Below are 17,565 nucleotides of genomic sequence, written 5' to 3'. Positions count from 1 at the left end.
CTCCGTCAGGACAGTTCGTTTGTTTGTTTTTATGTCTTGACTGTATTGTAAAGCGTCTTTGAGCATTTGGAAAATCGCTATAAAAAATAAAATTAAAAATTAAAAAAAAGCCTGAGGTGAACTTGACAATAGAACAGACCCTGCACTCTTAAAAAACACCGTTCTTATGTCTATATACATATGTTCCTAGTGTGGAGTGCTGAGATCACATATTGAAAACAGAAGGAAGGGTAAACAGATGCCTCAGACTTTTCTGTCTATTCATGTATTTTTCCTTTCTAAGAAATGGATTTCATTTAAAGACATTTTTGAACTTGATAAGATGTGGTCGAAAAAGATTTAAAAAAATCATTGTCTTAAAACTGCACTTACTTTTTAATAATCCTGTTACTTTTATACAATTGGTAGTCCAGCTAGTATGTATCACCTTCCATATTACTGAAATAAGCATCAGAGTATGACTAATCCAGTAATGGCATGACCCTTTGGATAAATGTTCAATGGCACACACACACTCTGAATGGCAGAAAATATAAAAATTAGAGATCCCAGAAAGGAAGATCTATGATCCATATTTGGAAGCTGTTATCAAGGAAAGATGATGAAAAAATTACCCGATTACGATATTTAGCATTAAAGACATGCAAATTGAGTTACTCACCTCTAAAGTTGTTAATACTATTTTTTTTGCAGAAGAAAAATAAGCATCCCATAGGAACTGTGTTTGTTGCCTGAGAGCTAATATTTTCTCATGACGAATAGATCGAGTTATTGAAGGAATCTGTAAAATAAGCATAGACAGCATGATATTTTAAAAAATGCAACTCTTCAGTGACACAAATACCAGAAAATAATGTAATATGCATCTACCACGGCCGTTGAGATCATGGAAGCTTCATATTTTCTTGATGTGAATCCATTCTTCAGACTTCCCTTTCAATATATGCTTTTGTTGCTATTTCCTCGCCATTCATTCTAAATTAACTTTCCTTCCCTGACCATTTGCTTGCTGGTATTGAAATGTTTAGGTTGTTCCTCTCCCTTTCAAATTTCTATTATTATGCTTCTTCAGACGTAAACATGCAAATTCAAACCCCTGCAAATTCCTGCCTCACCTTAAAAAACCCATTTCTCCAAAATCAAGATTGTGTTGTTGATTATCACATCTCGGACAATCTTACCCATAAATGCAATTGTGGACATCAGCGATCAAGTTCATTGCCCAGCAGCCTGAAACTGCCCTAATCCAGTTCTCCTCCAATCATGAATAAATTCTGCCATTCAGTAACTATTAGCACAATTTCTCTTGACATTGTGTTGCAACTATTAAAAGGTTTTTATTAATATTATATTATTATTAATATTATAATTCTATAATATTATTAATATTAATATTATAAAATTATATTATTCATATCACTTAAGTTTTATATGGACAGATGACAGATGAGAAATGTCCATTTTCTAGTTTTTAAATGGAAGCCAGTGGAAATTCAAGTTTCCTGAGAATCCAAACCACAGTTTAAGAATAAGGGGTAGGCCATTTAGAACGGAGATGAGGAAACCCTTTTTCAGTCAGAGAGTTGTGAATCTGTGGAATTCTCTGCCTCAGAAGGCAGTGGAGGCCAATTCTCTGAATGCATTCAAGAGAGAGCTAGATAGAGCTCTTAAGGATAGCGGAGTCAGGGGGTATGGGGAGAAGGCAGGAACGGGGTACTGATTGAGAATGATCACATTGAATGGCGGTGCTGGCTCGAAGGGCCGAATGGCCTACTCCTGCACCTATTGTCTATTGTCTATTGTCTATTGTCAAACATCTCAAGTAGACAGCTCCAAAGTAACCATGGCTTAGTGCAATGCATATATTGGTACATAGTAGGGTTAGTATAAAAATAATTTTGTTTCTGCAATCCATGAAGATTTCTAAAGAGATGCAGATGTTATTAACCATTCTACCACATTGTTCAGATTAACATTTGCAATCCAAGGCCAACATTTGGCTCCACTGCAAGAATTCCCAATTTTCCTACTCTTATTACTATGTTTTTGGTGTTGTTGATGTCAATGATAAGTTCCAATAAAAAATAGAAAATGTTGGAAATACTGAGTAGATCAAGCAGCATCTATGGAAATAAAAACCGAGTTAACATTTCAGGTCAACAGCCTCGTTGCTCATCGGTTGTAACTCTGAGTATCCTTGTTCCCCATGTCTTAACAGCTATCATCCACATGAGCTATGTGCTCTGCATCACAATTTATCATGTCTTTATACAAGATATCACAAAACAACTTCTGTAAAACTGCGTTCATATTTTCTTATCTATTTAACATTTCTATATAATTTTCCTTGAACATAATCCACATTGTGTTTTCAGATATAAAGTTAAAAAGATTGTAAATTGATGTTTACATGTTTTCAAGTATTACCAGACAAATGGCTGTTCATCTATTGCATATGTCCGAAACACTATTTAAAACTTGTCATAAGTTTATGAAGCTCTGGATTAAAAGAAAATTGACTTTTAATTAAAATTCATTAAAATAATTGATTAGTTAAAGTTCATATGGCCAACAAAATATGCATAGTAACAGAATCTAATTAGCAGCTGCAATAATCAAAAACTATTCAAAGAACTTAAAACCATAAAATTTCATTTGTCAGATCTTTCAAAACTGCATAGTAAATCTGACCACAATAGTTACGTAGTTTTTTAAGATATAGTTTGGACAAAATTCTTCAATAAAAATTCCAAATCAAACAAAGTGTCTCGACCCGAAACGTCAACCATTCCTTCTCTCCAGAGATGTTGCCTGTCCCACTGAGTTACTCCAGCTTTTTGTGTTTATCATCAATCTATATAACCTTTAGCGTTGATCTTGTTCCTCATAAATGGTATATGAATGTTGTAATTAAAAGTCTTGTAAATCATGTCAACGGCAGTCATTTCACTTTAGAATCAACTGGACTGACAGAATTGAACATGGTAATGCAGGAAACCTTTTATATGATTTGAGTAGTGTCTGTATTCTAAAATCAGTGAATAAATGAATGGAGGACTGCACCTCTACAGACTCCTCTGCAAAGCTCCTCAAGTTTGCGGATCACACTACCCTGATTGGACTGATCCAGGATGGGGAGGAATCTGTCTACAGACGGGAAGTGACACAGCTGGCGTTCTGGTGCCATCGCAACAACCTGGAGCTCAATGCTCTCAAGACAGTGGAACTAATTGTAGACTTTCAAAGAGACCCCCCTCCCCTTCCCCCACTGACCATCAACAACACCATTGTCACATCTGTGGAGTCATTCAAGTTCCTTGGAACCATCATCTCCAGGGACCTTAAATGGGGGGCCACCATTGACTCCAGAGTCAAAAAGGCCCAACAGAGGATGTACTTCCTGCGGCAACTGAAGAAACACAATCTGCCACAGGCAATGATGGTCCAATTCTATACTGCTATCATTGAGTCCGTCCTCACTTTCTCCATCATAGTCTGGTTTGGCTCAGCCACCAACCACAACATCCGGAGGCTGCAACGGATCGTTCGCACAGCTGAGAAGGTTGTTGGCTGCAATCTTCCCCCCATTGATAAACTGTACACTGCAAGGGCCAGGAAGCGAGCGGGCAAGATCATCTCTGACCCCTCTCACCCTGGCCACAAACTCTTCGAAGCACTTCCCTCAGGAAGGTGACTCCGGACTGTCAAAGCAGCCACAGCCAGACATAAAAACAGCTTTTTTTCCACGAGTGATAGTTCTACTCAATAACCAAAGCCTGTAGTCTCTTTTATGCTATGGTTTATTTTCACCCACATGTTTAGACCGTAATGGTGTATCCTTATTGTTTTGATGTGTTTTGATGCTCATCTACCATTTCCTGTTTGACATTTTTGAAACGATACAGGAGACCAAAGACAAACAAATCAGATTGGGAGAGTTAGGCAGAGAATTCAAGTTATTGTCCTGTAGACAGGGCAAAGATGATCTGGCATTTTGTTTCTCTAATATCAAGGAGACCACATCATGAGGACAGAATACTAACTGTAGGAGCCATTTGTGCTTATTAGCTATTTTAGCATATTATATTATTTTGTATCTTGTTGTGTTATTTTTGGACACTTGGGGGTTGTCCTAAGATGAATACTTGGCTTACGTATATGGATTGGAAGGAGCCAGAGGAGGAGTTACAATACGAGTATAATTCAGCCAGCACTGACATAATGCTTCAGTCACGTTAAGAGCGTACTAAGACATAAGGTTTTAGCAAGCCATACAAGTCACGATAGGAGCCTGGTAAGATATGTCTTATCAAGTCAGAAGTTATACGACAGAAGTTATACAACAGAAGTTTTACGACGGGAGATATACTAATCTGTTTGCATTATTACTTCAATAAACGACTAACTAAACTGAAACGCATGAAGATCTCTCTGGTGTTGTTTTGCGTCAAGAAATATTGCTCCACTCCTTCGTCAATGGTAAGCTTAAGGACTTTATTGGGAAGGACTAAAGTTGCCGCTATACTAACACTAAGTTGGAAGAAGTGGAAAAAATTGCTCTTTCACCTGTAAGGAGTATGTGTGTCCATTGATGATGGGAAGGGAATCGGTTAAAGGGTAGGTGATGCTTCTCCAGTGATTGTATGGAAAATGTGCTGTGAGAATGGGAGTGTTTGATGGGAATTATAAAGGATGATCTGTTGAGCTGGTGGGGTGGAAGATGTGGACAAGAGAACTCAATATGCCTTCTAGCTGGAAGGGTGGAGGTGAGAGCAGAAGTATGAGAAATAGAGGAGATGTGATTAAGAGTCTTGAGCAAGGCCATGTTTGAAAATAAAGGAAAATATCTTAAAGGCACAGGTATAGAAAGTCTTGTCATCTCAACAGAGAATGGAGAAGGGAATAGAATTCTCACAAGAAATTAGTGGGAGTGGGGAGGAGGTGTGTTCAAGATAGCTGTGGGAGTCCATGGTCTTTTATTTTGTTTTATATTTACAGCATCTTCAGTATTCTGCTTAAAGCTACAGAGGGATGGCAAACCTAGATGATCTCGAGGAGAGAAATGAAATTGACAATTTTTTTTGTGTAACCAACTCTTCAATTGAAATGTGTCAATGTGATTTTCGGCAATGTGATTCCATCAAATTGAATATGTGGATAAATACATTCCTTGGTTTATCAATAAAAAGCAAAAGGCAGCTATTGGAGTGTTTGATTCTGAAGAGACTGCTACCTAGCATAGTCAACATGGAATTGATGTGAGGATTTTGAAAACAAATAGAACACATTTCTTTCATGGAACAAAGATGAAGTTGGTTCTGTAAAGAATGGATACAAAGAATGATCAGTTGTACTTGATTGGTGACTGAAGTTAAATCGTTAAATGAATTTTCCTTATTCTTCTCATTTGGATTTTAAAATATGCTTGTTGAAAAATTCCTGAGGAACATTTTAGTTAACTTTGAAGTTGCATTGAATTCAGAAACATTTTATCTCATGTTATTGTTTGACTACGTTTGGGCAAATTATAAACTGAAATTGTATGTATTTTGATAACTACAGTATAATCAGCATTTCAAAGAATACATGAGAGCTTCTTAAAAGTTTCATAGGTTTCTATGTAAGTTTTGATTGAGAATATTAAATTAATTTTTGCCAACAGTGTCAGACATTAGCTCTCCTAGCATTTTGATTTGCAGCTTTTGAATTTTTAGAACTTTGACTGGTCTACTTTATTAGAATTTTTTTTTACATACTGATTAATTCTACTCCACGGAAAAATCAAATTAATTGCTGAAACAGAAGAATACAAAACAAAAGGGTACAAATCAGAAGAAGATATGGTCAATTGGTACACTGTCATAAGGCAGAGACCACTCTGCAAGTACACATACAGTCTTAGTTACTGAGGAAACACACTGTGTGGATAGGCTGAGAGAACATAGATTTGAAATAATGATTGTTAATATTACAACTAACATCAGAGCAGAGTATGAATAAACTTTCAGATTTATAGAAATATACATCTGTGGGGAATTAGAAAAAGTTCAGAAACGGATCAAGCAGCAGAGAACAATAAATCTTCCACATGCAAAACCCTTTTTATCTTGTAACCAAATATCTGCCAGGACTTTATTTTGCTATAATTCATAGTTATGTTAATTTCAGCTTACATAAACGTAGTCCCTGTCTCATATTCCTCATCTAGTTTTGTTTTACTGTACAAATAGTATACTTAATGAATAGTCAAGGAGTTTTGTAGTTGGTTATAGGTTCCTAGTGCTTCTGAAGTTTGAAGCCTTTAACATTACAACAGAGTAGCTTTTATTTTTTGTCAGTGGAGAAAACAGGAGATGCTGGATTAATTGCCCGTTTTATTGCCTTCCCAACATCCCAACTGATGCAATGCCGCCAACTTTATCAAGCTAATATTTGGTCAAATGGTTTGTTGTTTTGCATAAATCCACTCAGAAGCTGTCTCTGTAACTATTCAATGCAATACTCGACAGGAAATCACACCATAAGTAGTAAGTGTAGAAATTCATGAGATGAGTGACACCAAATGATGCATGCTAGCAATAAAAGGATAAAAATACAAATCTCTTCCAAACACATCACAGCCTCAAAATGTGTTGAATCCAGCTACTTTAAGATGCTGCCAAATTTGACGTCTAAAATTATAAACCAAAACTAATTTTTTTTGCCGATTGTAATATCAGAGGATGTCATTCTTATTTTGAAATCTAAGGAATTTGGCTGAGAATTAATTAAACTTTAGGAATAAACAATGGCTACTTATGTCAAAAAATCAGAAATTGGATACCTGGGAAGCAACAGTCAAGAGAGAACATTTTACAAATTGATGCATATTAGCCAAGGAGCTGGATATCAAATGGCTTTATGACATCTTTTCTCCATCAATTTTAATGGTTAAACTTATAACTATAAAGGATCCTGCATGGTACATAAAACATTGTGTCTTAATGCATGTAATGTGTGTTGTTGGAGGAGCTCTACTGAATCATAATCATAATAATCATAATCATAATCATACTTTATTAGCCAAGTATGTTTTGCAACATACAAGGAATTTAATTTGCCATACAGTCATACCAATGAAAAGCAACAGAACACACAAAATACATTTTAACATTACCAACCACCACAGTGACTCCTCCGCATTCCTCAATGTGATGGAAGGCAAAAAAAAGTTCAATCTCTCCCTTCTTTGTCCTCCAGCGGTCGGGGGCCTCTAACCTTCCGTTGACGGGATGATCTTACTCGCATAGCCGGCGATGGGCCTTCCTCTTTGGGGCGATCAAGCTCCAGCATCGGGGGGGAACCTCAGCTCCTCCGCGCCGGGCGATCTACCCCGGATCAGGGCTATTCGAACGTCGTGCAGTTTTTGGAGCTTCCCAACGTCGGTCTCAACACGAGACTGCGAGCTCCTCGATGGTAAAATCTGTAGGCCGTAGTTGTAGCGTCGATCCCAGGTAAGGGATCGTATGCTCTAATGGTAAGTCCACACCCCGCGGTGAGGCTCAAAGTCAGACCCGAGCAAGGCCTCCAGCTCTACGTTGTTAGGCCGCAGTGCAACTGGAGATACGATCCGGAAAATAATCGCATATCCGGCAAGGTAAGAGATTGAATGGTGTGTAATTAATTGCAAGTTCAATCCTCGGCAATGATCAGACATCTTGAATGGATCAGATCTTGAGAAATTCTAAAATTAGTTACTTTTATGAGAAAACAGTCAAGTAAACAGTATTTATATTTAAATATCAGTAACGTCTCACTTCCTACACACTTCATTTCTTTCTATAGCCCACAAATTTTACAAATTGTAATTAGTTTAAAGACATATTGATTTTATGACATTCTTTCCAAATCATGGACTCTGCTGAGTTATGAAATTTGATTCTACATCACAGTTTAAATTTTTTAAATATTCTCATTCACAGTGGCAGAGTGATTGGATAAGTAGCTACCACACATTAATATGCATCAATTTGTAAAATGTTCTCTCTTGATTGTTGCTTCCCAAGTAACAAATCCGCCGAGAACATTTGCCTCTCGAGATAGCATCCATTCATATAAATTCAAAGGCCTAGAACTGGCCTACACCTCTCAAAGGCCTACACCTCCCAAAGGTGTTCAGGAGAGTTTTCTACGGCATATGTAGAGGTCCCCAAGGGTGGGAGGGCAACACGATCTAGTTCAGGGAAATTGGGAAGGGCAAATGAATGAAGTGTTCATGGAGGAGCCTTTTTGGGTCCAGTGATCACTGTTCGATTAGGTTTACGATAGCTATGAATAGGGACAGAGAGGGCACACGTGTTAAAATGCTAAATTGGGGTAAGGCCAACTTTGAGGGTATGAGAGATAGTCTCGCACAAGTTGATTGGGGCAGGTTGTTTCAGGGGAAAGGAACATCAGCCAAGTGGAATGTTTTTAAAAGTGTGCTGACAAAAGCTCAGGATATGCATGTCCCGATTGGAATGAAGGGCAAGGCAGGCAAATGTAAGGAAGCTTGGCTGATGAGAGAAATTGAGGCATTGGTCAAGGACGCATGGGACACATTTTGGCAGCTGGGATCGTGTATCCCTGGAGGGGTTTTGGGAACTAAGGAGCAAAGTAAATAAGGAAATCAGAAGGGCAAAGAGGGGCCAGGAGATAGATCTGGCAGATAGCATTAAGAGCAATCCCAAGAGATTTTATAAATACATAAGGGAGAAAAGGGTAACTAGAGAGAGAGTGGGACCCCTCAGGAACTAAAGCGGTCAACTCTGAGTGGAGCCACAGGAGATGGGTAAGGTCCTCAATTAGTATTTTTCCTCTGTATTTACTGAGGAGAAAGACAGGAGGACATAGGAAATTGGGGCAGTCAATGGAAGTGTCTTGAGAGCTGTCAGTGTTACTGTCGAAGAGGTGCAGAAGATACTATCGTGTATGAAAGTAGACAAATCGCTAGGGCCTGATCAGATATATCAGAGGACATTGTGGGAAACCAGAAATGAAATTGCGGGAGCTCTGGTTGAAATTTACGAGTTATCTTTAAATACAGGAGAGGTGCCGGAAGACTGGCGAAAAGAAACATAGAAAATAGGGGCATGAGTGGGCCGTTCAGTTCTTCGAGCCAGCACTACCATTCAATATGATCATGGCTGATCATCCAAAATCAGTATCCCGTTCCTGCTTTCTCCCCATATCCCTTGATTCTGCTAGCCCTAAGAGCTCTATCTAACTCTCTCTTGAAAACATCCAGTGAATTGGCCTCCACTGCCTTCTGTGGCAGAGAATGTTGTGCCTCTATTCAAGAAGGGCTGCAGGGAAAATGCTGGGAACTATAGACCAGTGAGCTTAACATCTGTAGTTGGAAAGTTACTGGAGAGTATTTGAGGGTTAGAATATACAGGCATTTAGACGAACAAGGGCTGATTAGGGATAGTCAGCATGGGAGGTCATGTCTCGCAAATCTGAGTTTTTTGAAGACCAAAAGGTCGATGAGTGCAGAGCTGTAGATGTATATATGGACTTTTGACAAGGTTCCGCATGCTAGGCTACTCTGGAAGGTTAGATCGCAAGGGATCCAAGGAGAGATAGCTGAATGGATAGAAAATTGGCTTCATAGAAGGAAGCAGAGGGTGATGGTGGAAGGTTGCTTCTCGGACTGGAGGACTGTGACTAGTGGTGTGCCTCAGGATTCAGTGCTGAGCCCGTTACTGTTTGTCATCTATATCAATTATTTGGATGAGAACATATGTGGCAAGTTTAGCAAGTTTAAAGATGATACAAAAGTGGGTGGTTTTGCAGATAGTGAAGATGGTAAAAATTTGCAGCAGGATCTTGATCGATTGGCCAAGTGGGCTGAGAAATTATTGATGCAATTTAATACAGAGAAATGTGAGGTGTTGCATTTTAGAAAATCTAACATGGGCAGGACCCACACAGTGAATGGTAGGGCTCTGGGGAGTGTTGTAGAGCAGAGGGATCTAAGAGTGCAGGTGCATGGTTCCTTGAAGGTGGAGTCACACATAGGTAGGGTGGTCAAAAAGGTGTTTGGCACATCGGCCTTCATCAGTCAGAGTATTAGGTTTAGAAGTTGGGAGATCATGTTGCAGTTGTGTAAGACATTGGTGATGCCGCATTTAGGGTATTGTGTTCAGTTCCGGGCACCATGTTATAGAAAACATGTTGTCAAGCTAGAAAGGGTACAGAGAAGATTTACAAGGATGTTGCCAGGGCTAGAGGGTCTCAGCTATAGGGGGAGGTTGGGTATGCTTGGACTCTATTCATGGAGCGCAGGAGGATGAGGGGTTATCTTATTGGGGTATATAAAATCACGAGAGGGATAGGGTAGATGCACAGAGTCTCTTGCGTAGAGTAGGTGAATCGAGGACCAGAGGACATGGGTTTAAGCTGAGGGGGAAAAGATTCAATTGGAAACTGAGGGGTAACTTTTCACACAAAGGGTGGTGGGTGTATGGAACAAGCTGCCAGAGGAAGTAGTTGAGGCAGGGACTATCCCAACATTTAAGAAACAGTTAGACAAGCACATGGATAGGACAGGTTTGGAGAATATGGACCAAACATGGCCAGGTGGGACTAGTCTAGCTGGGACATGTTGGCAAGTATGGGCAAGTTGAGCCAAAGGGCCTGTTTCCATGCTGTATCATTCTATGACTCTAACTGCTTTTATCTACGCAACAGTTATACAATTATACAAAAGGATACTATCACAAAAAAGACTGGATGCCCTGTGTCATGTTTATTCCAGGTCCTTAATGCTTAAACACTGAGGTCATTAACCACATGCAGTGATGTCATACCACGCACAATACTTTATTGGCATAGCTTACCCAACATTTTTACTGATGCAAGCATTAAAATTGAGGCCTGCTTTGGCATCAGTTAAAGGGTCTAGATATTGGTGCAAAAACACAATTAGAAAAATAAAACACGTCCATAGAAGAACAAAAGATAGTTCACTGTTGCTACTGTTGTACTGTTGCTAAGGTAGGTTGGTTCAAGAACCTGTACGAAAGAACTGCAGATGCTGGTTTAAATTTAAACTTTGACACAAAACCTTCCATCCCCTCATCCAAATCATGCAGTGATCAAAGGTAGACACAAAATGCTGGAGTAACTCAGCGGGACAGGCAGCATCTCTGGAGAGAAGGAATGGTTGACGTTTCGGGTCGAGACCCTTCTTCAGGCTGATGTCAGGGGAGTGGGCGGGACAGAGATAGAATGTAGTCATAGACGGTAAGACTGGTGGGAGAACTGGGAAGGGGGAGGGGATAGAGAAAGAGGGAAAGCAAATGCTATTTGAAGTTACAGAAGTCTCTGACAATGGAGGAAGACAATGGAGGACAGAAAGGTCAGATTGGGAATGGGAGGGGGAGTTAAAGTGCTGAGCAACCGGGAGATCAGGTAGGTTAAGGTGGACTGAGCGGAGGTGTTCAGAGAAACGATCGCCGAGCCTGCGCTTGCTCGCGCCGATGTACAGAAGTTGACAACTGGAACAGCGGATACAGTAGATGAGGTTGGAGGAGGCGCAAGTGAACCTCTGCCTCACCTGAAAAGACTGTTGGGGTCCTTGGATGGAGACGAGGGGGGAGATAAAGGGACAGGTGTTGCATCTCCTGCGGTTGAAGGGGAAAGTACCTGGGGAGGGGGTGGTTTGAGTGGAAAGGGACGAGTTGACCAGGGAGTTGCGGGGGGAACGGTCTCTGCAGAAAGCAGAAAGGGGTGGAGATGGGAAGATGTGGCTAGTAGTGGGATCCCGTTGGAGTTGGCAAAAGTGTTGGAGGATTATATGCTGTATGCGACGGCTGATGGGGTGGAAGGTGAGGACAAGGGGGACTCTGTCCTTGTTGTGAATGAGGGGAAGGGGAGCAAGAATGGAACTGCATGATATCGAGGAGACCCTAGTGAGAGCCTCATCTATAATGGAAGAGGGAACCCTAATTTCCTAAAGAACGAGGACATCTCCGATGATCTAGTATTGGAAAACCTCATCCTGGGCGCAGATGCGGCATAGACGGAGGAATTGGGAGTAGGGGACAGAGTCTTTACAGGAAGCAGGGTGGGAAGAAGTGTAATCTAGATAGCTTTGGGAGTCAGTAGGTTTGTAGAAGATGTCGGTCAATAGTCTGTCTCCTGTGATGGAGATGGTGAAATCCAGAAACGATAGGGAGATGTCGGAGATGGTCCAAGTGAATTTGAGTACAGGATGGAAATTAGTTGTGAAGTTTATTCAAGAACGTGATGGTTGTAGGAAAGAAGCGGTATATGATTTCAGGCTTCTGTACCTCCTGCCTGATGGTAGCAGCTAGAAGAGGGCATGACCCGGATGGTGGGGATCCTTGATGTTGCCTTCTTGAGGCAGCAACTCATATAGAAGTGCCTATAATGTACTGGGTTGAGTCCACCACTCTCTTTAGCCTCTTGCATTCTTGTGTGTTGGAATTGCTGCAACATGTCATGGAGCAAACAGTCAAGACAGTTTCTAAAGAGCATCTGTAGACGTTTGTTGCAATATTTAGTAACATGTTGATATTTTTTAAACCTTAAGAAAGTAGATGCGTTGCATGGGCTCTTCGTGATTACATTTATGTGCTGAGTCCAGGACAGTTTGTCCAAGATGTCTTGATAAAGGACATGGTAAATTACTGATGGGAATGGAACATGGGGTCGAGGTTATGGTCAGATCAGCTGTGATCTTATCCAATGGAGGAGCAGGCCCAAGAGGCCGAGAGCTCTACTCTTGTTTGAATTTCAATGTTCAAATGTTATTTTTGGTCCAACAAGAATATAGCCTTCTCTGTACTCCCTCTATGGCAAGAATGTCTTTCCTCAGATTAGGAGACCAAAACTGTACGCAATACTCCAGGTGTGGTCTCGCCAATGCCCTGTACAACTGCAGCAGAACCTCCCTGCTCCTACAATAGACAATAGACAATAGGTGCAGGAGTAGGCCATTTGGCCCTTCGAGCTAGCACCACCATTCAATGTGATCAAGGCTGATCATCCACAATCAGTACCCCGTTCCTGCCCTCTCCCCATACCCCCTGAAAGGAGTTTCGCCATCAACATAGGCAGTTATTCCTCTGCTCCAGCTAGCCTCTCCTGCGGAGTTCCACAAGGCTCCATCCTAGGCCCCATTCTCTTCTCTCTATACATGCTTCCCCTTGGCCAAATCATTCAAAGGCACGGCATTTCTTTCCACTGCTATGCCGATGACACTCAGCTTTACCTCCCCCTGAAACCCAACAACCAGTCAAATTTAAACAGCCTCTTACACTGCCTTGAGGACATAAAATGTTGGATGGCACAGAACTTCCTTCAATTAAACGAGAGCAAGTCTGAGGTCATCCTATTCGGCCCCCCCCGACTCCATCAAATCGATAACAGGCCTATCCTGCCTAGTCAAACCGCATGTCAAAAACCTCGGCGTGATATTTGACTCTTCATTAAAATTTGACAAGCAAGTCAACGCTGTGGTAAAAGCCAGCTTCTTCCAACTTCGTACCATAGCTAAAATCAAACCTTTCCTCCAATTCGACGACACTGAAAAAATCATTCACGCTTTCATTTCCTCCCGCCTAGACTACTGCAACTCCCTATACACTGGGATCAGCCAATCTTCCCTGTCCCGCCTGCAACTAGTCCAAAACGCCGCAGCGAGACTCCTGACGGGTACCCGTAAAAGGGACCACATCATGCCGATTCTGGCCTCTCTCCACTGGCTCCCTGTACGGTACAGAATCAACTTCAAGCTCCTCCTATTCACATATAAAGCCCTAAATGGACATTCCCCCCACTACATCAAAAATCTTCTAACCCACCTCTCTAACTCCAGGTCCCTCAGGTCGGCCGACTTGGGGCTACTCACTATCCCGCGGTCTAGGCTTAAGCTCAGGGATGACTGCGCTTTTGCGGTTGCAGCTCCTAGACTGTGGAACAGCATCCCTCTCCCCATCAGAACTGCCCCCTCCATCGACTCCTTTAAGTCCAGGCTCAAAACCTATTTCTACTCCCTAGCGTTTGAGGCTCATTGAGGAGGCGCTATGAACTGTTTTGTATGTGCTGTTATGTTTGCGTGCTACTGTATGTTTCATTTTTTCCTTAGTACCTAATCAGATGTACAGCACTTTGGTCAACGTGGGTTGTTTTTAAATGTGCTATACAAATAAAATTGACTTGACTTGACTTGACTTGACTCCAATATCATTAAGAGCTCTATCTAACTCTCTTGAAAGCATCCAGAGAATTGGCCTCCACTGCCTTCTGAGGCAGAGAATTCCACAGATTTACAACTCTCTGACTGAAAAAGTTTTTCCTCATCTCCGTTCTAAATGGCCGACCCCTTATTCTTAAACTGTGGTCCCTGGTTCTGGACTCCGCCAACATTGGGAACATGTTTCCTGCCTGTAGTGTGTCCAATCCCTTAATAATCTTATATGTTTCAATAAGATCCCCTCTGATCCTTCTAAATTCCAGTGTATACAAGCCCAGTCGCTCCAGTCTTTCAACATACGACAGTCCCGCCATTCCGGGAATTAACCTCGTGAACCTACGCTGCACTCCCTCAATAGCATGAATGTCCTTCCTCAAATTTGGGGACCAAAACTGCACACAAAACTGCACTCCAGGTGTGGTCTCACTATGGCCCTGTACAACTACAGAAGGACCTCTTTGATCCTATACTCAACTCCTCTTGTCATGAAGGCCAACATGCCATCAGCTTTCTTCACTGCCTGCTGTACCTGCATGCTTACTTTCAGTGACTGATGAACAAGGACACCCAGATCTCTTTGTACTTCCCCTTTTCCTAACTTGACACCAGATAATAATCTGCCTTCCTGTTCTTACCATCAGTGGATAACCTCACATTTATCCACATTAAACTGCATCTGCCGTGCATCTGCCCACGCACTCAACCTATCCAAGTCACCCTGCATCCTCATAGCATGTTCCTCACAGTTCACACTGCCACCCAGCTTTGTGTCATCTGCAAATTTGCTAATGTTACTTTTAATCCCTTCATCTAAGTCATTAATGTATATTGTAAATAGCTGCGGTCCCAGCACCGAGCCTTGCGGTATCCCACTAGTCACTGCCTGCCATTCTGTAAATTATTAAGATATAAACATGTTGGAAGATTTTATTTAGTGTAAAGTAGGCTCTGATAATAAGCTGTTTTGTTTACTAAGACACAATAACAGAATAATAATTGGGATGAATGAGGCTAATTTGTATTTTTTGGATTTGTAGCTCAAGAATGATAATGTTTTAATAATCAATAAGAATCTGGATAATGATAATAAAAATTCATATATTGCACAGTTTTGGATGGGTAGAGTCCAGAATGCTTTTACAGTCGGTGGCAAGGTTGCTTAATCAAACATAGAGGAGGCTATGGAGCAAACAGGCTTGCAAACAAGTAGAAGGACACTGAGATGCATAACTGAGTTATATGGTAGAAAGTGAAATATGGGGTAGGGAGTAGCAAAGATAATTGATGGTGGCTAATGCAATGGTTGGCTGTTTGCTTTAGCCTACCTGGGTGAACAATTGAAGAAAACGGCTGAAGACCTTTTTGTATCTTATTGGCTCGAGTATAGTCACACAGAGGTTTGAGAAGGAAATACAGAGACACTGGTTGAAAGAAAACTACTTACTTTTCAAGCTAATTTCCAACCTGCTTCACTGATCATTACTTACAAGTTTGGGTTTTCAGAGTGGCACAGTAAGGAAACTGTCCTCCAAAGGTGGGCCAACACTGAATGCACAATCAACCTGATTTTTCTCCCATGAAGTCTCACTCTCTTTTAATCAAATATTAGTTAGGGAGAACCCGTTATATTTCGCCAGATCAAGCTGGAAATGGTGCACACATGGAGTTTGCCTCTCACCAGATGATCAATGTTGCTCTGAACCTTAGAGAGATAGCGCGGAAACAGGCCCTTCGGCCCACCGGGTCTGCGCCGACCAGCGATCCCCACACACTAACATTATCCTACACACACTAGGGACAATTTTTACATTTACCAAGCCAATTAACCTACAAACCAGTATGTCTTTGGAGTATAGGAGGAAACCTAAGATCTCGGACAAAACCCACGCAGGTCACGGAGACAACGTATAAACTCCATACAGGCAGCACCGGTAGTCGGGATCGAACCCGGGTCTCCAGGGCTGCATTAGTTTTAAGGCAGCAACTCTACCGCTGCGCCACCGTGCCGCAGTAACCTTGTCCATTCTACAAGTTGGAGTGTTCAGCAAGTTACTACTAGATTGCCAATAACGACCTTTTAATAGTTTGTGGTATCAGCAGGCCTTTTCATTGTTTCCAATTGTCTCTGATGATCAATACCATTTCGATAAATGGAAAAGCATTTAAATAATTACAAAAAATAATAAATTACATTAAAATGCATGAATTAAGACATTAACATTAATTAAAACAATATTTAAAAACAATCAAATCACTTAACTTAACTTTTTTTGGAAAGGTTGACAATCCCATTGAAATGCTAGATCCATCAGCAATTTCTGATGTAAAGCTGAGGGCTTAGATATGGCACATCTGACTTTCAGCTAATTATGTTACCACATCATCATCTGACCGCCAGCATGATCTGCACATCAGCTCTGCAGTTGTTGGCACATAATTCCATGATATATTGATGTGTGCACCTGGTGCAACTGTTCAGAACTGTCAGTTCACCATTAGTGTGATCTGTCCTGTTATTTATAATGATAGAGCTCTCCTCCAAACTGTCAACTATTGGCCCAATTAGTGGAACAATTGACAACATACTTTTTCTCACCATCTTGCACCGCAGAGCACTTCTGGATTTAATTTCAATGGTTAAACTCAAATATATTTGGATTTTAATAGAGTATGGATACATATACAATCCACATTTCCACTCCATTGCATTTCAGACATCATGCATTGCTCAATGGAAATCACTGTGTCACTTTAAAAGAAGAACACAGGACAAGAAAAAATCAGAATTAGAACATTTGCAAGTTCTCAAGCTTCACATGAGGTTTCATTGTATTAAAAGAATACATCATCAGGTAAATTCCTGGAGGTATACAATTATTCTGAAGAGTATACTCTGAAATACATGGTGTAATGTTCATTTTCTTATGAACAACATATCCTAATCCTAAAATGAACAGCAGAGCAATCAGGTTACTTGCATATGACAATGTGGATCTTTAAGACATAACAATTCCTGTTGGTTCTGATGAAAATGTGGTATTTTATCTGATTTGGGAGAGCTGAGAGAACTAGTGATGTAAGGCTGTGTGTGAGCTACTTACAGACTTGTGGAAAGACACAACATGCCATTTGTTCCACTATGGCTGCACTGTTACATTGCAATTGTCATACGCACGAGTACGGTAAGAACGTTAAAAATAAGGTACCCTCCGGGTTCTTTTATCAATTACCTTCAATAGATAAACTTTAGTTTCCCACCTTATTTTTGGTGTAGGAAGGAGACCAAGCACCCCTGGAGAACATGGATAGAAGATTTTTTGGTT

General features: G+C 40.9%; 1 protein-coding gene across 1 annotated transcript in view; it reads right to left on the bottom strand.

Moving 5' to 3' along the window:
* LOC144593910 (exostosin-1-like) overlaps nt 1–17,565 on the bottom strand; it is a 117,443-nt gene that overhangs the window by 88,238 nt on the left and 11,640 nt on the right. Inside the window, exon 5 of the mRNA XM_078400042.1 lies at nt 662–781. Coding sequence (XP_078256168.1) covers nt 662–781 — 120 coding nt within the window. The remainder of the gene's footprint in view (nt 1–661; nt 782–17,565) is intronic.

Source organism: Rhinoraja longicauda, chromosome 5, assembly GCF_053455715.1.
Source record: "Rhinoraja longicauda isolate Sanriku21f chromosome 5, sRhiLon1.1, whole genome shotgun sequence".
Taxonomy (NCBI): Eukaryota; Metazoa; Chordata; class Chondrichthyes; order Rajiformes; family Arhynchobatidae; genus Rhinoraja; species Rhinoraja longicauda.
The sequence above is the reverse complement of the archived record's forward strand: the minus strand, read 5'-3'. Positions and strand labels throughout refer to the sequence as shown.